This window comes from Globicephala melas, chromosome 12, assembly GCF_963455315.2.
Source record: "Globicephala melas chromosome 12, mGloMel1.2, whole genome shotgun sequence".
In the NCBI taxonomy this organism is placed as follows: domain Eukaryota; kingdom Metazoa; phylum Chordata; class Mammalia; order Artiodactyla; family Delphinidae; genus Globicephala; species Globicephala melas.
Genome location: NC_083325.1, coordinates 38,017,145 through 38,040,555, shown reverse-complemented (window position 1 = coordinate 38,040,555; position 23,411 = coordinate 38,017,145). Strand labels below are relative to the sequence as shown.

The following is a 23,411-nucleotide window of genomic DNA, read 5'->3' as shown; positions in this document are numbered from 1 at the left end:
AAGGAAAATTGCCTTATCTTTTCAAAAGAAGTATTTTGAGATTTTAGTTATTAACAGTAAACATATTTAAATCTTCTTAGTAATTATTTACAGGGAATAGAAAAAATTTTCTAGTTATGAGTGGAACCCAGCTTTTAAGGTAGGCTCTTTTTCTTTCTTTTAGGCATAGGATGTACTATCCAGTAAATTATAGCATTACTATACTTGGGATGCATGACAAGTAAAAGTTCAGGAAGGCTTGGAGGGGAAAGGTTAGTTGTTACTCCTGGGGGAGGGGAGGGGACCAAACCATTAAAATGAGGCATGAAAGGGAATATCCTGGTAGTCCAGTGGTTAGGATCGGCACTTTCACTGCCAGTCTGGGTTCTAAGATCCTGCAAGCCCCGAGGTGCTGCCAAAAAAAAAAAAAAAAAAGGCGTGAAGAGCACAACAGAATAGATGGGGTGGGCGGGAGGCTGGATAATGCCTGATCACAAGCTAATTGTAAATAAGCGATATCATGTTGACTTCCTTTAAAATAAGTTTTTTTTTTTTGGCCATGCTGTGCAGCATGTGGGATCTTAGCTCCCCAACCAGGGATTGAACCTGCGCCCCCTTCAGTGGGAGCGTGGAGTCTTAACCACTGGACCACAAGAGAAGTCCCATTAAATATGAATTTATAAATGGCTGATCCTCTAGTTCCTTTGTAAGAACCATGGTAACTCCCATATCCAGGTCTAAACTGTATAAAAATCGTGAAAACTCCCCAGGGCTGCAGAGACTGGTTAACCTTGTTAGTGTGCTGAACCTGAGGGCCGTTGCCTCTCCTTGGCTTCCTTCTCAGCATCTTCCATGTTAAAAGACCCACCCAACAGTAAATGTTTTACTTACCTCTGCCCTTGAGTTGTAAAATAATTCTTACAAGTGAATTAATGAGAAAACAATGAAGATGATTACAAAATGCTGGCACATGTGAAGCAATGATCTCCACATCACTTTACCTGGAGAGTATAGGGAATGCTCTTTCCTGTCAGTTTATCACTCTTGGTCTCCAGGACACCACAGTCACCCCAGGACTGCACTGGCTGCTCCTTATCAGTGTCCTTTGCTGGCTCCTCTTCCTCTCCTTGACCTCTCAGCACTAGAGTGGGCCAGAGCTCAGGCTTCTGACCTTTTCTCTCTCCACATCCATTCCCTATGTGCTCGGATCCACGCTTACTACTTTACATACCTAGGTATATCTCCTCGACTCCCAAATGGAGTATCTCTAGCCCAGACCTCGGTTCTGAATTGCAATCTCCTATCCCACTGCTAATTCAAAATCCCTCCTTGGATTTCTCCAATAAGCAACACAGACTTTGCATGTCCAAACCAGAGCCTTGATTCCCAGCCACCCCCATCTTAGTCTGGATTCCCCCAAAGCAGACTCTAAAACAAGGACTTAAACCAGTAGCTACCTTGGGGAGCCAGGGAGATGGGGAGATTGTTTGCAAAGATGTCCTCAACATTCTTCCCTTCCTGTGTGCCTGCAGTGTGACTTGGACATCACTCCCATGAAGAAGTGGAATTTCTTTCACCCTTTGAATCTGGCCTGGGGTTATGACTTGCTTTGACCAAAAGAGTGCATAGAAGTGACACTGTGAGACTTCTGACTCCAGGCCTCATGATGCTTTGGTGGCTTTGTGTTTCCCTTTGTGCCCTGAGAACACTACCCTGAGGACTGCCATGTGATGAGTCCCAGTCTAGCCTAGTGGAGGATGAGAGAGCATGGGAAGCAGATGAGCCCTCCCATCTGAAGTCTCTTAAATCAGCCAGCTGACAGCTAGCCTCTACCATCTATCAGCAGAGGTTCTCATAAACCATCCACCACCAGTCAAGCTGCCAGATGGTTGTAGCCGCTAAGTGACCCCAGGCAAGACCAGCAGAAGAGTCACCCAGCTGAATCCAGCCCAAATTGCTAACCCACAGAATCATGAGCAAAAATAATAGTTGTTTTAAGCCACTAAATTTTGGAGCGGTTTGTTATGCAGCAAAAGCTAATTTATGCAGGAGGCTACCCCAGGAAGTACAAGTGAGGAAACGGGGAGAAAGAAAGAGAAGGGAGAAAAGTTAACAAAGGGTGTTTTAAGGAGCGGGTCACTACTGTGGGAATTGAAGTTCCTTCGTACTGGATACCCTCTGAGGAATCTTGTAGAAGGCATCTCAGGACTGTCCCACCCAGGGAGAGAAGCTGGGTTATTTATCCAATAACTCCCTCCCCCATTTCTCACTGGTAGAGGGATTCCTGGAGTATTTAGGTCCCCAGCACTTGGGGCTGCTCTGCAGCCAAGCTGAACAAGTTCCCCAGCAATGGAGAGGTTCCTGAGGCAGGGAAGTAGAGGGATGAGGATAAGCACGGGGTGGAAGGTGTCAGAGTGCATGGGAACTGTCCACTGCTACTTACAAGGAGGCCAGGCTCGTAAGTAAGCTCAGAAGTATGCCCAGGGGAGGTGGGACAGCGCATCAATAGCTTCTGCTAACTCCCTAAACCCATTTCTTCCCAAATCTTCCCCAGTTCAGCAAGTGGCAACTCCATCTTCTAGTGGCTCAAGTTAGAAACTTCATCCTTGGACTCATCAATTTCTTTCACACTCCACCTTAAAATCCTTTTAATGTCACCTTTAAAAAAATGCAGAATCTGAGTATTTCTCATTATCCCGTCTACTATAACACTGGTCCAAGCCACCATCATCTCTCTCTTGGATTACTGGGTCATTGAAACCACCTTCACTGGTCTCCTATGCAGCAGCCAGAGTGACCATTTCAAGCTCAAGTCCCTCTTCAGCTCTCAGCATTCCCAGAGCTCCCCATCTCATTTAGAATAAAGTACCAAAGTCCTTACTATGTCCCAGAAAGTTCCATGGAATCTGGCCCCTGCTATTTTCCTAACCTCACATCTTACAACTCTCCCTGTCTCTCATTCTGGCCTCACTGGTTTCCTTGTAGTTCTTCAAAACCCCAGGCTCACTCCCACATCAGGGCCACTGTACTTGCTGTTCCTATATCTGAGATGCCCTTCCCAGTTATCCACACACCTATAGCCCTTACTTTCTTCATGTCTTTGCTCAAGTGTCCTCTTATTGGAAAAGCCTTCCTTGACTCTAATTATGCAAATTCTCCCCAGTCACTCTTTACTGCCTTACCTTGCTTTATTTTTCTTTATTCATCAGCTGACATATAATTTTTATCACCTCCCACTAGAATGTAAGTTTTTATCACCTCCCACTAAAATGTAAGTTCCAGGAGAGCAGGGACTCTTTTTTGTTTGCTGATATGTTCTCAGTACCTAGATTAAGCTCTTGCTGACTGAATAAATTACTATGTATTATGGGGCATTCTGATTATTTTGTATGGATTATTTATAGGTTAGATCTCTGGTTAAAATAAAAGAATCAAAAGCTTCCAGTAAAACATCGCATATTTAAAGAAGAATGCTTAAATCCCATACTTTAAGAAGATGGTAGTGAAAACTCTTGAGCTATGCTCATATAAAGATTAGTGTAACAATATTAGAAAAATGTTATTCTTAGAGTCATACAGTAGAGATTGTTTATTGAAACATATTGTGCTCTATGATTATAGATCTATTCATTAATCAGTCATTCAAAAACACAGACTGAGCCTTTCCTGTATGTTGGCTGCTGGGCCAGCCCTGGGGATCGACAGTTGAAAGAAGGGACTTCCCTCGTGGCCCAGTGGTTAAGAATCTGCCTGCCGATGCAGAAAACAGGGGTTTGATGCCTGGTCCGGGAAGATCCCACATGCCACGGAGCAACTAAGCCCATGCGCCACAACTACTGAGCCCGCACTCCAGAACCCGTGAGCCACAACTACTGAGCCCACGTGCCTAGAGCATGTGCTCCACAACAAGAGAAGCCACCGCAATGAGAAGCCCGCGCACCGCAATGAAGAGTAGCCCCTGCTCACTGCAACTAGAGAACATCTGCGTGCAGCAACAAAGACCCAACACTGCCATAAATAAATAAATAAATAATGCAATAGCTTAAAAAAAGAAAGTTCTGCCTTCAAGGATCTTATTTTTATTTGCTGCTTTTAAACTCTCCTCCTTTCCCCTTTTCTTAAAATTCATACTTTCCTAATGGTTCCAGAAGTGATGGCAGGTCAGAGAGCCTTCTGAGCTAGTCCAGCTACCCAGTTGGTCTGAGATAAGAAACTGGGGAAGTTAGAGAGAGGTAGAACTAACAGCGGAGCACAGAAGAACTAACAAGGAAATATTGGTTCAGAGTCTCCTTGTGAGAGAAAGAAAAACTGAGGCAAAATGCAATTTCTCTTCACTCCCATAAGAGTAAAACAAATTTACAAGATCTCATTAAAACAATGAGAGATAAACAAGTTCTGAAAATTTCTTGGTGAGTAAGGAATAACAAAATGAATTGTATGGCACTCATTATTAATTATGTATATGTATGTCCATAATGTCATTGATATGACCTTTATTTAGTGAGCTTGTTACAGAGTCCAAGCTCATACTGCTCACCCCACAACAGGCCAGTAAACCAAGAGATGAGGTGCTGGGGCAAGGAGTAGTGCCCTTATTCGGAAAGACAGCAGACCAAGAAGATGGTGGACTAGTGTCCCAAAGAACCATCTTACCTGACTTAGAATTCATGCACCTTTTATACTAGAAGGGGAGGGGGTGTGGCTGTTTGTTGTAAACTTCTTGGAGCTGGAATCCTTTGTTCTTGCAGCTGTCCATGTAGGCCTGGTCACAATGTTCCTATAAACTTCTAACAAGACAAATGTTATTCTCTCTTCTGCAACTTCTTATCTTGAAATGATGGAAAAAGTGTTATACCTTTAAAGGTCAGAGCCTTGAGAATGGGCTACCATTTCCAGCTATAGGCAACATTCTTTTACAAAGGTGCAGAGCCAGCATGACTAAGCACAGGCAACAGAGCACCAGGGTTAGAACTAAAGGAATAGGTCCAATACGAAGTCAGGTTTGTTCTTCTCTGTTACAGGCTGTTTTATATTAGTGAACATTTTTTAAAATGTACTTTTTTGAGCTTCCCTGGTGGCACAGTGGTTAAGAATCTGCCTGCCAATGCAGGGGACACGGGTTCGATCCCTGGTCCGGGAAGATCCCACATGCCACAGAGCAAGTAAGCCCATGCGCCACAACTACTGAGCCTGTGCTCTAGAGCCCATGCTCGGCAACAAGATAAGCCACCACAAGGAGAAGCCTGCACGCTGCAACGAAGACCCAACGCAGCCAAAAATAAAATAAATAATTTTTTTTAAAATGTACTTTTTTCGGCTTCATCCTGCCATATTTTTGTTCCTGCCTCCACATTCCTCATGAAGTGTTTCAGTTTGTCAGCCACATGTTCTCTTGGCATGGTTTTCAGGAACATAACTTTTAAGGTTGGCAAAAGGATACTGTACCACACCCTATCCATCTGAACATGATTATGATGCCACAATATCACTTATTTCCATAATAAAATGTACCATGCTTCTTTTTATTAATAATTCAAGATGAACAGAAATATTGTTATTTGTTTGAGTAGAGCGCCACTGTTGTTTTTCTTTAGAATGTTAATTTCCTATCTTGCATTTCCTTCCTCACAGATAAATACAAGGAATATTTTTCTTCTTGGAAAAAGTGAGCATTCTTCAAAGACAAGTAAAAGATAGACCTCAGTGTACATGTTTAGCATAACAGGCACATGTAGTCTGTGAAAATTCAGAAATGTTACTTCTTTCCAAACTATGTTTAATGATGGGTTGCATAGATCTCTTGAATTAGAAACTGTGTTTTCCTACATTTAATAACAACTCAAATGGCTGAGGCTTAAACAAGATAACACTGAGTCTGGAGGTTGGCAGTTTCTAGTATTATTTCTGTGGCTCAAAGGTGTGAGGGCCAAAGTTTCTCAGATTTTCCTTGGCCTTTCTCTCATGATTATAAGATGAATGCTGTGACTCTAACCATCACATTCAAGTTCCAGGAAGGATGAAGGAGGAAAAGAGAAAAGGCAAAGACCAAAAGGCCAAGCCAGCCAAATCTTTCCCTTCTAAAGACCTTTCCTGAAAACCCCATTTACTTCTCTCTGGCCAGGATGGTATCACGTGACCTCCTAGCTGCAAGGAAATTGGGAAATACAGGTTTTTGTTTTTGTTTCCAGCTGGGTATATTGCCACCTCCAGCAAAAGCAGGAAGGAAGAAAGGAAAAATAGTTACTGGTCAAACAACTGGCAGTCTCTACCACATCCTTTTCCTGGAAAAATATTACTTTATTTCAAGATCATGTCTGCAACCCAATGGTTATTTCTTAATTATAAGATCAATAAAGAAGAACCTTTACAAAATTGCCCCACTGCTGCTTTCAGTCCCTAATGGACTGAGTCATAAGTGCTGGTTTGAATTTCTCAATGCTATTATATTACTAAAGCTAGTCAGTTTTTCTTCTCTTGGGGGAATAGCTTCTAATGGAAAAATAAAAGAACTTAAGACACTACATATGCAAAACTGTAGTGAGTGGGTCTTAAGATGATTTTTTTAAAGTATATTTTCACGGCTCATTTGTAATACAGCAGTTTTGGGGAAAAAATAACTACCCATACATTAGAAGTAAATCATCCTTATGACCACTTCAGTGCATAAGGTATAGTGGTAGGAGAACTGGCTTTGAAATTAGACACACCTGTATTTGCAATATGGGTAATTAAAAAAGTCTCTGAGGGGCTTCCCTGGTGGCGCAGTGGTTGAGAGTCCACCTGCCAATGCAGGGGACATGGGTTCGTGCCCGGGTCCGGGAGGATCCCACATGCTGCGGAGCGGCTGGGCCCGTGAGCCATGGCTGCTGAGCCTGCGCGTCCGGAGCCTGTGCCCCGCAACGGGAGAGGCCACAACAGTGTGAGGCCAGCGTACCGCAAAAAAAAAAAAAAAAAAAAGTCTCTGAAGTGACCTGCCTGTTTCTGCCCTTGCCATTTACCGACCATTCTCACCCAGCTGCAGAAAGACACTAAGTGATGTCAGATCACGTCACCCTTCTCAAAACCCCCAGTGGCTCCCCATCTTAGTCAAAGAAGCCAAAATCCTTACAATGGCCTCCAAGATCCTCTCCTTCTCTGTACCCACCTCCCCCCGCCATGTCTTTCTGACCTCATTCCTGTGTCTTTTCCTCCTCTTCTCTCTCTTCCAGCCACCCTGGCCTCCTTGCTGTTCCTCAAACATCTGAGCACACTTCGCCCCCCTCCCCCGCCCAACCGCCGCGGCCGAGAACTCAGCACTGGCTCTTCTCTGCCTGTAGCCCTTCCCCCCTGATATCCACAGGGCCCACCCCTCACCCTTTCAGGGCTTTTTTGAAGGTCACCTTTTCTAACAAGGTCCTTTAAATTAGCAGCACAAGCTTTCCCTCATCTCCCTTAATTTTCTGTATCAGCTGCATTTATCACCACTATCTTTTTATTTCATTTCATTTCGGTGGTAGAAGGGGGGTAAAATCTTTACTCCTAGTCCAATATTTTCTTTTAAATTATTTTTCTAAGTAATACGGTAAAAAAAAAATTCAAACAGTTCAAAAAGTACACAGGAAAACTAAGTCTTGAGAATTTTCTGGGAAGATGGTAATGGTAGCAGTCTAGTGTTTGAATCATCCTGTATCCTCCCATTTAATGACAAGAACAAAACTCAAAACCCTCAGCTAACACCTATAATAAAATCAGGCGATATAAAGAGCCACAGATTCCAAAATGAGAAAACAAGACCCTCGTGGTGTCAGGAAAAATATGAAAGGAAGTACAGAAGCCAAAGGCAATTTTGAAGGCCCTGGGAATCCCAGAACCCTAAAACTACCATCAGATGTTCTGAGAATTGACAATTGAGCAGGCTGTTCTGAGAACAGCAGCAGAAATCAAGACAGACTCTGCAGGCTCCAATATGCAGTTGAGTATGATGAGACTACAGAAAGGTCTGATAATGCTGAAGTGGTCTGGGGGCCCTGAAATGACCAAAGCACCCTCCTCCCAAAAAAGTCCCACCTTCCCTGGTGGTCCAGTGGTAAAGAATCCACCTTCCAATGCAGGGGAATGCAGGTTCGATACCTGGTCCAGGAACTAAGATCCCACATTGCTACGGGGCAACTAAGCCCACGCACCACGACTACTGAGCCATACGCCTCAACTAGAGAGTCTGTGTGCAACACACTCCAGAGCCTGCACACCACAACTAGAGAGAGAAAACCCACACACCACAACTAGAGAGAAGGCTGCGCGCCGCAATGAAAGATCCTGCGTGCTGCAATGAAGATCCCACGTACCAGAACGAACACCCGACACAGCCAAAAAATAAAAATAAATAAATAAAATAAATATAAAAAAAAAAAAAGTCCCACATTGAGGAGAAACTTCTATGAGTAGGGATAGCAGAGGCAAAGAAAATAGGAGATCCAGAAAAAAGGTGGTGGGTGAGCAACGTAGAAAATCTCAGAAAGTTCAAGCCCATATTTTTAAAAAATCACATCATACAAACAACAGAGTTGAAAGCTGTTGGGGGAGGCCATCTGACCCAGGCCCTGAGAGTCCATGCACATTCTTGCTAGGTAGGCCAGAAGGCAATGTACTGACCACTCTTTAGCTGGGCCATTTTCTCAGGGTTTTGTCTGCAGCAAGCAACCTTGCTTGCTTCACCTTGCAGGGTGAAGTAATGTCTTCCCCACCTCCACCCCAAATTACAGTCTTGTTCCCAAATACTATGAAAGTGGGGACTCCCCCAAGCTCAGTGTTTCCCTCCTATAACATAGCCCACTGGGTGTGAAGGCATCCATGGGGGTCCCTCTGCATCTCCCCCAAGGAACTTGGAGCCAGCACAAATGAAGAGCATGCTGACACTTCAACTACTGCTTTTACCATTAGTAACAAAGTCCTTTGTCTTTGATATAGGAGTCTCATGTCTTCTGTCAACATCCATGAAACTGTGGCATGCTAACTTGTTAACTTATAAATATGGTAAAATCCTAGACCCTGCACAGTTCTTGACAGAATCTAGAAAATCTGTCCTGGGCTGCTTCTCCCTTGTAGGAGTACAGTACAACTCATTCCACTTAAAATATGAGCAAAGAAAAAGGATCACAATTGAATCTCATTCAAAGTGTTTTTCTTGTTTGTTTCGTTTTGTTTTTTAAACAGGAGAACCAGAGAAGAATAATATCTGTTTGGACAATGAAACCATATCAGAAAAACATACCCACAAAAGGAAAGAAAACTATAGCTATCATAATACTTCAGAATTAGCTAAAAGAAAATGATAAAAACTGTAAAGGGAAATGTAAATTACAATGTGAAAAACTCTGAAATAAAGTGACTGGAAAAAGTGACTGAAATAAAGTGACTGAAAAACTCTGAAATAAAGTGACTGAAAAAAGATTTTAAAAGAGGAGTAAAAAACCCAGGAAACATCAGAAAGAAAAAGTCATCTCAAAAATGAAGACTAGAGTGAATAAATACAACAAATAATGTCTTAAAATGAGGAAAATGTGAGAAATAGAAAAGAATTGGAGGGACCTCCCTGGTGGTGCAGTGGTTAAGAATCCACCTGCCAATGCAGGGGACACGGGTTAGAGTCCTGGTCCCGGAAGATCCCACATGCCGCAAAGCAACTAAGCCCGTGCACCACAACTACTGAGCCTGCGCTCTAGAGCCCACGAGCCACAACTACTGAGCCCGCACGTCACAACTACTGAAGCCCACGTGCCTAGAGCCCGTGCTCCACAACAAGAGAAGCCACCACAATAAAAAGCTTGCACACTGCAACGAAGAGTGACCCCGGCTCGCTGCAACTAGAGAAAGCCCGCGTGCAGCAATGAAGACCCAACGCAGCCAAAAATAAATAAATTTATTAAATAAATAAGCAACAAGGATATACTGTATAGCACAGGGAAATATAGCCATTATATTGTAATAACTTTAAATGGAGTAGAATCTATAAAAATATTGAATCATTACATTGTATACCTGAAATGAATATAATATTGTAAATCGACTATAATTTTAAAAATAATAAATTAGTAGTAATATAAGTAGTAAATAAGTAGTTCAAATATTATTTCTAACAAAATAATACTTAAACCATTTCATATCTCACTTAAATAAAAGAATGTTTAAAGTTAAAAGTTTCTTGAGTAATATCCTGTCCTCTGACACTATCACTTGAATACCCTAGTTTACAAAGAGCCTTTCCATATACGATTACACCAGTTCTTCCTACAGCCACCCAAGATGGGTACTATTCCCATTTTTAAAGAAAACTGGAGATTGGTCCTGAAAGCAAGTCCCACACACTGCCCATGAAACTGAGAAGAAACAGAATGGGGAGTAAATCCTTAGGAAGCAAGTTACGTTTTGAACGTTACAATTTGTGGATTGTGTTTCACAGGTTCTCAATAAATTGGAAGAGAAATGTTTTTAATCCATGTGTACTCATTTTGAAGTAATTATAAGTAAAATTAAAAACCATATTCATCTACTTACTCATCTAAGTCTTTATTAAATACCTACTGTATGTACAATCCTGTGCAAAATATTAAGGAATAGAAAGATGAAATTTTAAGTTGTGCCAACTCACAAGGAGTTTACAATCTAATGATAGTGACAAACAGTTTAACACAAACTTAGGAAAGGAGTTTATGAGTGGACATTTGCTCTTAATTGAGAAAAATCACCTCATGTTTTAATTTAAGGCGTAAATTGCCAGTTGGAAGACACTGCTATTATATACACCTTTATTAGTTCTTCGTTTTTAAAGGTTTATTGTTTCTAGGAAAAGAGAACTCTTACCCAATCACATCTTTATGACTGGTTTGAGTTTTTAAAACAAAAATTTGCTCAAAGAGCAAAATGATGGATTCATATAATCAAATTAACGTCATGCACAGAAAGACAAGTGTGTCTGCAATAATGTGTAAAGAGTTGAGCACAACTGGGTCCCGTATTAAAGGGTCAAATTTGAATTATTCTGGAGACTTGCCTTGAAAAAGTTATTATACACAATTTCATCATATATAAAACAGGGGTGATATTTAATTCCAATTAAGGTTAAAACTCAGATGCTATAATTATTTCCACCTGTCTTAATACACAGGGTTAAAAAAACTAGTATAAAAGCTTTTCTAAAAATTTATGTATCAAAAATAAATTGGAATAAAAGTAGGGATAAAAGAGAAAAAGTGATGATGGTGTGGCTAATTTAACAGTAACTCTCTCTTTGGCCTTGGAATTGCCACTTGGAGATTAATTTTTCTCCATTTTAAAATGGGCTTTGGGACTTCCCTGGCGGTCCAATGGTTAGGACTCTACCCTCCCAATGCAGGGGGCATGAGTTCAATCCCTGGTCGGGGAACTAAGATCCTGCATGCTGCACAGTGTGGCATAAATAAATAAATAATAAAACGGACTTTGAAGCATGTGCCCTCCCTGGGTTCTGCATACCTTTCACAGCTGGCTTCTGACTGGTGCAGCAGGTCTGGTGTTGCCTTAACGGTTGCAGACCAGGCTTAGAGTTTCTTTAGCAGTCCAGTCCCATCAAACTTTTAGAAGCCTTCAGGTGTATATTTATCCACACTCAATTTGATGTTAAACTTACCCAAATAACAACTTTTCTTCCTTTTCTTTTTTATTTTTACATTTGAAAACTCTTGAGTTTTATTCGTTGGCCTCTATATTCTGACATCCTCCGTTATTTAGTTTAATGGCAGCTCCCTAAGGGCATACGAAACAATAGACTTGGATTTTTTCCTGTTTTATTACTTTTTAAAAATGGCTCAGATAAGAAATTTAAAATACCTAGTAAAATAAGTTTGAGGATTCATTTTGTGAGATGTACTGCAGAGAAAAAGGAGCAAGTAGTATAATTTAAAAATATTTATTGATTCATGCTTTCCAGAACTTTTTTTTCAAACCAAAGGCCAATACTCCCCTCTGCTCTCAATGCTAAGCATTTTTTTCCACCCAAAATGATAAAATTATGTATATTTTTATACCTAATCAGTTTGTGACAGCTGTGATTCTCAAACACTTTTTAAAAATAGAAGTAAGATCAAAGTTGCAAACAGACCATATGTAGTACTTTTAAAAACTGTATAGGCAAAGCCTGACTCTGAGCAAATGACCCATCAGCTGGATTCGGCCTTTTCAGGCTACACGAGGACTTTGCTCAAGAGACCTGCACGGGGCTTCCCTGGTGGCGCAGTGGTTGAGAGTCCGCCTGCCGATGCAGGGGACAAGGGTTCGTGCCCCGGTGCGGGAAGATCCCACATGCCGCGGAGCGGCTGGGCCCGTGAGCCATGGCCGCTGAGCCTGCGCATCCGGAGCAAAAAGAGACCTGCACGTTATCAGACGGGTTCCCATGGATGTCCTTAACACCACAGGCGCGGCTTCTGACACCCAATGCTGCCAACAACATCAGCGGAACAGAGAGGAGACCCTGTCGACTGATTCAGTTTTATTCTTCAACACAATTCTCTTCTCCACTCTCTTCATCAGCTTTACCTGTTTCCTTGCAAGAATCTTGGCTGTTGGTATCAGTAAGATAATTTTCTTCCCCATTCTCTCTTTCTTCTATTTTCTCTTCATTAAAGCTAGAGGAAGAAATTTATCAATCTTTCAAAGGAAAAATAATTTGGTTTAAAGGTAAACAAACCCTCTGTAATGTACGCCATCCTGCAGTTAGTCTTCCTCAAGTGTATAAGCTCCGATTTATCAAGAGAAGTCTATAAAAGTACCAATTGGGAAAGTAGATATTCTTCTGAGAAGTAATTTATTTCAAAACTTGATTGACTCAAACTTCATTTGAAAGCATGTTATTATTTTCATTATTTATGTCAGAAATTTAAATTATTTTACTTTAAAAACAAGATACTTCATCACCTTGTAATATTTTGAAGTGTCAAACATGTTAAAATGTCAGTATATTTTACAGTAGTTCACATGTATTCCATTAGGTAAAAGGCCTTTTAAAATATCATAGAACAGAATTTTAGCTTTCCTGCAAGTAAGAATTTTTTCAAAGGTAAACCATTCAGACATCTTATATATGTTACCTTTCTTTATCTTCAGTGAAACTTTTCATCTCTTGATTGCTGAAGTACTCAAAAATTTTTCCACTTTGGCCTTTCTTTGAAACAAACTCATCAGATATTCCTAGTGCTTTTAAGGTGTTAGAATAATGCTTTTCTGCTGCCATTCTTGCATTTTTCTATAGGAAAGACAAACCTTTTTAGATAAGAACAAAAGACTTTAAGTTTCCATTACAAATGTACGGGTTAAAAGCTCCTGTGAAAATTAAATTCAATAATCACAGTTGGTTGAAAAATATGCATACCCTCTGACCAGCAATTCCACTCTTAGGTATATGCCCAGAGAAACTCCTACATATCTGCCCAAGGAGACATACCAAAATGTTCAGAACAGTACTGTTTGTAACAACCCCAAACTGGAAACAACCTAAATATCTATCAGCAGTAGGATGGATAAATAAATTGTGACGTATTCATGTAACAGACTAAAATAAAGCAACGAAAATGAACTCTAGCTATATGCCACAACATGGACGGATCTCACAAGCAGCATACCGCAAAAGAGTACACGTAGTATGATTCATTTACATAAAGTCCAAAAACAGGCAAAACTAAACTATGTTGTTTAGGGATAGGTACAGCAGTGGTAAAACTGTAAAGAAAAACAAGGAAATGCTTATGTCAAAAGTTAGAAGGGTGGCTACCTCTAGGTGAGAGGGTTTTGATCTGGGAGGGGCACACAGGGTTTCTGGCAGTGCTCTAATGCTTTTAACCTGGGTAGTGGCCACATGAGTTTTGATCTATAATTATTCTTTATACTGTTTCATGACTGTTCAAGGATATCTGAAAAAAATCAGTAAGAAAATAAGTTCCTGTGATAGTTGTCAGAGAGTTCTTTATGTGCCTATTTACACGCCATATCTCTAATCCACCAAAGATGATAAAATCATCTATGTTGTTACCTTAATTCTGTAGAGGAAGCAAGAGATACAGCAAGAAAAACATGAATTTAGAACTGGGTTCAACTCTCCGGAATGTTACTTCCTGGCTTTGTGGGAGTTGTGATGACACTCTCATACCTAAAGCAAGTCAGTTGTCACAGTTCCTGAGGCCACAGGATTTACAGAGACATAAGATGACTGGGGTTCTCATTAGTGCCTTGGCTTTACTCCAATTTTATCTCCTATGAGTGGACATGAACTAGTATAGGGCCAAAAATCGTCATCTGGACCTCAAACTAAAGGAAAGGCCCGAGGAATGGCCCAGCCCCAATGCACCAATGGCATCCCATCCTGGAAAGGGTGTGGAAGAGCACCCAGTCTCACCCCAAATTTAACAAATAAGTAAGATACTCCCTCCACTCTTGCTGAGGTTAAGCTGTTTGCTTAAGGTCACAGGATATAGTGAGAGGGAAAACCAAGTCTCTTAATCCTTTCCTGAGTCTTCTCCACTCCACCATGCTGCTTTCTAAGTGGAAGTGGTTATCCTGGAGTTTGAAGGTAGCCTAAAGCCTGACTTCAGCAAATCAGTGTCAGATATTTTCCTAACCCAGGGATTCCAGCATAAGGAAGGACCATGGAGTCTAGTGTCCCATTGGAGAAACCAAAATGGCAAAGACTGATTACAATGGATAAAACTATCACCAGTGCATTTCCTGACATGCTAGAAAACTGAAAAAAGAAGCACTCAAACTGCTGCTAAAATGCACCCACTGTGAATAATAATAAATTTCAGAAAAGTAAGTAAAAATGCAACCAGAGGCTATGAACACAAACAGACAAGACTTGGGGAACTGACAGGCACAGCAAAGTGAGATGAGAACTATGCCCCAAAGACTGTAAAGCAGAATAAAGAAACCCCAAACGTAACCCAATGTATTAAGAAAAATATATTCTAATTTTAAGCAAATGAAATATAAAAGATTTAAATGATACTAATCAATGTTAGTGCTTGTAAGCCTTCATCTGAATTTGGCTTAAAATCCAATTTAACATCTATTCAGTTAATAAATCCTGTGATTTTCAAGAAACAGGAAAACATGGTTTGCTCTGTCCTGGATCACAGGCTTACTCTGCTAGGGGATAACTCAACAGCAGCAAGACCACAATTAACACTTATAAACGGGTAATGCATAAAGTTGTGAGTGAATTTATTAAATAACAGCTGTTAATTAGCAGCAATAGTCACTGCAAGAAAAAAAGAAGTTCTAATTTATGTTAACAAAACCAAAACAATGGTGAGTCACCCTCAGTCACCCTGTATATAGAATTTATTACCTTTTAATATTTTATATCAAGGTGAATAGTGTATAATTGTTCCTAATTGAAACAAACATTTCCCCCTTGAATTTCACAATGCAAAAGAATTGTAAAGACCATGAAATAAAAAGTAGTTAAAATAACTGTATGGTTATTTTGTTTTTCTATCTAAGACTGCAAAAAAAACAAATTAACTTTGTTTCTTGAGGAAACCAAAATAATGAGGAATGATGAAAGTCTGTCTACAATCACTGCCCTAGTTTGAAGGGGAAAAATACTTAATTTTTATGAGCCTAAGTTTAGTTTATAGTAATTCTTTCCTTTATTTAATAATAACTGAATACTTATTTTGTGACAAGCCCTCACGGGAGGTAGAGGCTATATGGGGAAAGAGAACAGCATATGTGTGGGCCAAGGGTGGTGGAAGAAATATCAGCTATGAAACTAACCTATGTTTTCAATATTTAACATTTCTTTATGGGTTTAATTTCACACACACCACTTATTTTACCACATTTTCTCTGGTGCTTAGAAAGAGTGGGAATTCACAGCATGGTAAAACTGCTTGTTAATACTGAGGCTCATCACTAGTATTGTCAGGGTAGTGCTCTCAGCCTGGACTAATCCCAGGAAGAAACAGTTCAGTTTGGGTTCAACAAATGTTTCTTAACATCCCCTTTGTGCCATACATTGTCTTAGGTGCTAAGTGCTAGGAATACAAAGATTTGACCAACACCTTTAAAAGTAACTAGCTGAAAGAGAAGAGAGCATTGAACAGATAATTTCCACACAACATGCAGGAGCAAAGACAGAGATGCACAAAAGAGTAATAAGAGAACACAGAAGAGGACTTCCCTGGTGGCGCAGTGGTTAAGAATCTGCCTGCCAATGCAGGGGACACAGGTTCAATCCCTGGTCCAGGAAGATCCCACATGCCGCGGATCCACTAAGTCTGTGTACCACAACTACTGAGCCCACGAGCCACAACTACTGAAGCCCGTGCACCTAGAGCCCGTGCTCTGCAACGAGAAGCCACCGCAATGAGAAGCCTGCGCACCACAACAAAGAGCAGCCCCTGCTCACCACAAGTAGAGAAAGCCCGCGCACAGCAACAAAGACCCAACGCAGCCAAAAATAAATAAATAAAAAGACTAAAATACTTACTTTAAAAAAAAAAAAGGGGGCTTCCCTGGTGGCACAGTGGTTGAGAGTCCGCCTGCCGATGCAGGGGACACAGGTTCGTGCCCTGGTCTGGGAAGATCCCACATGCCGCGGAGCGGCTGGGCCCGTGAGCCATGGCCGCTGAGCCTGCGCGTCTGGAGCCTGTGCTCCGCAACGGGAGAGGCCACAACAGTGAGAGACCCGCGTACCGCAAAAAAAAAAAAAAAAAAGCCTGCAGTTGGGAGCTGGAGATAACTACTTTGAGGCGAAAGTCAATCACTTTATGCTGAGTAACACAGAACAGCTTAAGATAATTTTTTTCCCCTAAAGTTGAAACTGAGATATGAAAAAAAACACCATCCCTTAAAATGAAAAGCATTACATAAAATTATATCCAAATCAGTCAGTAAAGGGTTCCCATAACTTTGAGAGGCTGTAATATGTAGATTTACCCATAACACACGTCCTTTGTCCTCAGTGAGTCACTGACATGGGCAGTCCTATAAGGACACTCATCTGTCCCAGACACTTGCTGGCAGGAAGCTCCAAATGTAACAGCTTGAAATTCACAACACAGCACCTGTAACCTCCAGTGATTTTGTCCATTGTTAAACCATGTCGCCCATAGGAGCCCCTCCCTCATGGACACAAAGGGGAAGATCATCTGAAATTGACAAATTTCTCTTAAGGGAAAGACTGTAAAACTGAGTATAAATCTAGTAAAATTAGAATTCATCGTCCATAGGATCAAAGTATTTTTTCTGATAAAAAGGAAGTGCTTCTCACAGACATAGAAAACAAACTTATGGTTACCAAATTGGGTGAGGAGTGATAAATTAGGAGATGGGATTAACAGATACACACTACTTTATATAAAACAGATAAACAACAAGGTCCTACTGTATAGCACAGGGAACTATATTCAATATCTTGTAATAACCTATAATGGAAAAGAATCTGAAAAAGAGTATACATATACACACACATATACATATATAACTGAATCATTTTGCTATATACCAGAAACTAATACCACATTGTAAATCAACTATACTTCAATTTTTAAAAAAAGGAAGTCCTTTCGGTAATTGTAGATAAGACTAAAAATTATAGACTCACTTAAAAAAACTGATCAACAAAATGAAAAGGCAAAAATTTTAAAATGAAAAGGCAACCTACTGAATGGGAAAAAATATTTGCAAATCATCTACCTGATAAGGGGTTACTATCCAAAATACATAAAGAACTCATACAAGTGATTAGCAAAAACCAAATAATCAAATTTAAAAATGGGCAAGAGATCTGAATAGACATTTTTCCAAAGAGGATATTCAAATGACCAACAGGCACGTAAAAAGGTGCTCAACATCACTAATCATTAGGGAAATGAAATCAAAACCACACTGAGATATCACCTCATACCTGTTACAATGGCTAGTCTCAAAAAGACAAGACATAACAAATGCTGGTCAGGATGTAGAGAAAAGGGAACCCTTGTGTGCTGTTCGTGGGAAAGTAAATTGGTGCAGCCATTATGGAAAAAAGTATAGAGGTTCCTCAAAAACTTAAAAATAGAACTACTGCACAATCCAGCAATTCCACTCCCAGGTATTTATCTAAAGAAAATGAAATCACTATGTCGATTCACTGAAGCATTATAGACAATAGTTAAGACGTGGCAACAACCCAAATGGCCACCAAAAGACGAATGGATAAAGAAAATGTGATATACACACACACACACACACACACACACACACACACACACACAATGGAATATTATTCGGCCATAAAAAAGGAAATCCTGCCATTTGTGACAATACAGATGGACCTTGAGGGCATTATGCTAAGGGAAGTAAGTCAGACAGAGAAGGACAAATACTATATGATCTGATTTATGCGTGGAATCTAAATACACACACACACAACTCATAGAAAAGGAGATCAGATTTGTGGTTACTGGAGGAATTGGATGAAGGTGTCAAAAGGTACAAACTTCCAGTTATAAGATAAATAAGTACTGAGGGTGTGACGTTCAGCATGGTGACTACAGCTAACACTGCTGTGTGGCATATTTGAAAGCTGCTAAGAGAGTAGGTCCTAAAAGTTCTCATCACAAGGAAAAATAATTTTTTTGGTAACAATACGAGGTGATAGATGTTAACTAAACGTATTGTAGTAATCATTTCCTAATATACGTATGTCATTATGCTGTATACCTTAAACTTATACCTGCTATATGTCAATTTTATCCCAAGAAAACAAACAAAAAAAAAAACTGGCAGGAATAAATCTGATTCAATTAGCCATTTTGTTTCATTTTTTAATTTTTCAAAGACTTCCAAAACTCACCTTAGTATTTGGCCAAGTTGGTACTAGCCATTAAAAACAGGTTGTGAAACTATTATTTTGAAAATGATTGGATTAGCAGCATGTTCTTTATCAAGCTTACGAGCCTCATCAAGATTCAATGCTCAGATTTAAGCAAAACTACTTACTTGACTGATGTGATGAAGCTGTCACAGAAATAATACTATCTCAGTAAATTATATAACACATAAGAAAAATGGACCATAAAAATTAGGAGATAGAGATGTTAAAAAAAAAAGAAACAAAGCTGACAATAGCTCTCAAATTCCAACAAACACAACCTGAGCAACTCTTTCAAATAGCAGCGGCCTGTTTTTTAATTTTTCTTCTCTTTCTTCTAGTTCTCGTCGGTATTCTCTCATCCTTTCTTTTTCACTCTTTCTAAAATCAAATAAAAGGAATGGAATTTTTAAAAGAAATAAGAATTTGCACATATAACATTTAGCGTAGATGACAAATCAGAAATTAAGTCATGAGCACAGTTTATCACAATTTCTTTCCCAGACTGGTAAATTTTTATGGAATGCAGGATAAAAGTTCTAGGTTCTGAGAGCACACATTTTACATGCCGGGAACAGTCTGGGTACTTTGAGGTTCCTGAAATCTTCAAAGCATAATGGATTCAGTGGCTTCAAACTGGCCTGAGGAGATAAATGAATGCCCTCTTATCTCATTTATAAGTATTTATAAACCAAAAAAGTTTGGTCCAAATTTGGTATCTTCTCTTTAAGGAATTTCTTCTGAAAACAAGACCTTGCTCTTCTTTTTTCCCCTAAATGATATCTCCTATAGGTTGATGGCACAGTGAATTAAATGGGAGCAGGGCAGGGGAGAAATGGGGATTATGGGAATACCACATAGAGAGGAACAGGAACCAAAATACACAAATTCACTGTAAGTATACTTACTATTTGAACCAGATCCTATAATAAATTAAATTATGCGACTTTCTCTATGTAAAATACACTAATTCTACCAAGATCATAAGACTTCATGGATTAGAAAAAATAATTATACCATAAAATGATAATTATGCTTAACTATACACAATTTAGCATTATGGAAAATCCCGTTTACTTTCTAAGGATGACTAGTATATTTCTAACAAATATTTTGCTCAAGTTCATCAAATCAAGCTCCTTTTATCAATGAATTACATTGATACACATTATAAGGAATGTATACATAACATCTGTTACAAAGGAATATAATAATTATTATACATAATATACATTTAAAAAGGAACACTCATAATTAAAAGCAAATATAGATTTGGGGATACTTATAAATCAGATTAAAAATTAATAAATCATATTACTTACCCAGCTTTGAGGGAGATATTTTACTACTTAAACATGAACATTTTTATGTTGCAACATAAAAATGTTCCTCTGGAACACTGATTTTCAAACTTTGTACTGCAGAATTGCAGCATGTAATACATACTACTAAACCTTAACACAGGTGTTAACTGACACACCACATAACTGATGTTAACATCAATGTGTTAATTTGTGCTATCAGATATCATGCAGACCTTAGAACAAAGCTCTCTGACATATCTGTTTGTTGAAGAATATTCTGAGATTACAAGGCAAGCTGTTAAAAAGAGCTTTATCTGTGTGAATCAAGATTTTTCTCAATATTGCACTGTGCAATAAAAAATAATATAAAGAAAAAGTTTAGATGCTGATGTAAGATTACAACTGTGAACCATGGCCACATGTTTTTCTGTTCATCAACATGGCATCATGGTCCTGGAGTCAGTATACATGTTGGTTCTCACCACGAAGTGAGTGAGTGAGTATGAGTGTGTGTGTGTGTGTGTGTGTGTTTGTGTGTGTGTGTGTGTGTGTGTGTGTGTGTAAGTTAACTATAAGTAACAGATAGTAACTTGAATCCAGAAACTGAAATACTAATACTATTCTTAATTTTTTCATATATTGAGGGGTCCACTGATTCAAAAAAAGTTTGAAAACCAATGATCTGGAGGGTCAGGATTCTCTCATGATACCTGAGAGATTTTACTCTGGGTTTAGACATTTGAGCTAAACTCTGATGTGAGTCATAAGCCTTAGCCCGGGTTGTCAAGAGTTTCTGCAATTCTTTCATTCTTTGCTTCTGCTTAGTTAGGATCCGATTTCTCTCTTCTTCCAACATTTTCTTTTCCTCAAGTGATCTCCTGAGGGCAACAAACTAAGGCTTAATTCACTTTAAGCCAATGAGAATGTTGTTTAGCAAAGACAACACGGGATAATTCAACGGTTGAAAACAAGGGGCAACCTTCTGAGAAGGATCTGAGTTGTAATTAGAAAATCAATAGGGTGACTGTAACCTTTTCTATCCCCAAAGATTCATAAAATGGAAAATACATTCATTTCTTAGAAGAACACCCTCTGGCAAAATTTTCTATATTATATAGTAAAATATGTTACCAGATAAAATAACGTCATAGTTTCAAATTCCCCAATACAAAATCAATGGAGCAACCACGAGTCAATCAGTGCTGCATCAGTTATTTACCTTGTGGCTTGTTCTCTTCCTCTGGAGGACACCGTGGGCATGGGAGGGTTGCAGCTACAAGGCACAGGTTTTGCATTTCTACTTCTTACTGGTGACCTGCGCCTTGGAGACAGATAAGGCCAACGTGTTTCTTTTAAATTTTCTTCATCTGCTTCAATATCTGCCAAGATTTTCTCTCTTTCAGTGGATGCATGTGAGGCTGCATGAAGGTCAGATGGTTCACAGACTGTCAGGGGTTTTGGACACTTCTGTTCTGAGTGATATTTCTTATATCTCTCAGGAAGGTCTTCAGTATCAGCAGTCTGGCACCTAAACTTGTGTTTACACTTGGACTTTTCAGCCTGTTCAGGACACTTGGGCTTCCTTGTAGCATAACTTCTGCGAGCTGGACTACAAGGCAGAGGGGATGAATTCTGTAAAAAGTCTTGGGTTCTCTGCTGCGTCCTAATGTTTCTATAGAGCTCTTCTTCTGTTAATGTGTCATTGACAGTTGAACCATAAGTAGATCGAGGTATCGGTCTGGCTTTAAATTGGTTTGTTTTCTTCTTAGACTTAAAAAAGTCTTTCAGCTGCTTTTCCCGAATTTGCTTCTGTTCCTCCCTTGCAATAAACTTAAACGGCTTTTGCGAGGCCAAAAGAGCTTCTTTGTTTTTCTCCTTCATAGACCTCCTCCGTTCTTCATTTTGCTTGACTATATCATGATAAAGGGGGAGAAAGACGAACGCTGGAACTGGGTTGGCTCGGAATTTTTTCTTACACTCTGATTCTTCTTCTTGTTTCTTGAGCTGTTTGCGTGCCATTTCAATATCTGATTTAGATTTCATGTTCTCTTCTTTTTTCTTCTGCTCTCTAATCATCATTTGAAAAGGCTCAGGTACTGTAATCTTTGGCACCCATTCTTTTGGCTTCTTTTTTTTTTTTTCGAGTGCTGGCAAGTCAGCATCTTCAAACTGAATATAATCTTCAACAGAGAAGTTTGTCCACATGTTGTTGATGAGCTCCTTAGCATAGGTCATCATTCTGCTTTTCTCAGAATACTCTTTTTCTACGTTGGGCAACTCATCTTCAGAGGAAGACACAATCAAAGAGGAAGACTGACCTAAATCAGGCTCTGAAATTGATGTCATTAATGAAACAGGATGATGGGAGCTCTTTTCTGATACAGACCTAAGTAAATGAGAAGAATAATTAGGTTACTCTTTCAGCTGCATGTGACCAAATATAAAGATTAAGAACTACATAATTTCTAAGATCAAGGCAAAATCAGTTAGAAAATAGGAGCTAGATAGGGCTTGTGAAAATTATCAATTTTTTTTTAGAACAGAGCCTGGGAGATGCCGATAAATGATCTAGTTTTACTCCCTCATTTTACAGGGCAGGAACCTAAGACAGCAGAGGCTCCTTGGGTCTAATCACTATTGAATTCTCCACACATTTTCCAGAGTCACCATCTTAAAACATACATCTGATCAAATCACTCTCCTTCCTGAAACTTTCCCATGATTTGTCATTGTTACAAAGTCTAAATTATAGGGACTTCCCTGGTGGCGCAGTGGTTAAGAATCCGCCTGCCAATGCAAGGGACACGGGTTCGAGCCCTGGTCCGGGAAGATCCCATATGCCACGGAGCAACTAAGCCCATACGCGACAACTACTGAAGCCCGTGTGCCACAACTACTGAAGCCTGTGTGCCGCAACTACTGAGCCTGCGCTCTAGAGCCCACGAGTCACAACTACTGAGCCCACGTGCCACAACTACTGAAGCCCACACGCCCTAGAGCCCGTGCTCCACAACAAGAGAAGCCACTGCAATGAGAAGCCCGTGCACCGCAACGAAGAATAGCCGCCGCTCGCTGCAACTAGAGAAAGCCTGTGCGTAGCAACGAAGACCCAATGCAGCCCCACCAAATTTTTTTTTAATTGAAAAAAGAAAAGTCTAGATTTTAAAGCCCTTCAAGACTAGCCCCTGCCTTCCTTTCCAGTTTCACCTCTTGCCTCTCCCTACCCCGTCACCATTCTTAAGTGAGATCCAATCACAGGGGGC

At 39.9% G+C, this 23,411-nt stretch overlaps 1 protein-coding gene across 2 annotated transcripts in view; it reads right to left on the bottom strand.

Annotated features, from left to right (window-relative positions):
* Positions 1-9,924: 9,924 nt before the first annotated feature.
* The window catches only part of FAM161A (FAM161 centrosomal protein A), a 33,555-nt gene continuing 20,068 nt past the window's right edge, over positions 9,925-23,411 (bottom strand). Inside the window, exons 3-7 of one of the 2 annotated variants that reach the window (XM_030877335.2) lie at positions 21,368-22,534; positions 20,859-21,026; positions 19,126-19,225; positions 13,080-13,234; positions 9,925-12,617 (exon numbers count right to left, since the gene is read on the bottom strand). In XM_030877335.2, the coding sequence (XP_030733195.1) occupies positions 12,482-12,617; positions 13,080-13,234; positions 19,126-19,225; positions 20,859-21,026; positions 21,368-22,534 (1,726 nt within the window). In that variant the 3' untranslated portion in view covers positions 9,925-12,481. The remainder of the gene's footprint in view (positions 12,618-13,079; positions 13,235-19,125; positions 19,226-20,858; positions 21,027-21,367; positions 22,535-23,411) is intronic. The other variant, XM_030877337.2, reaches the window with a different exon arrangement.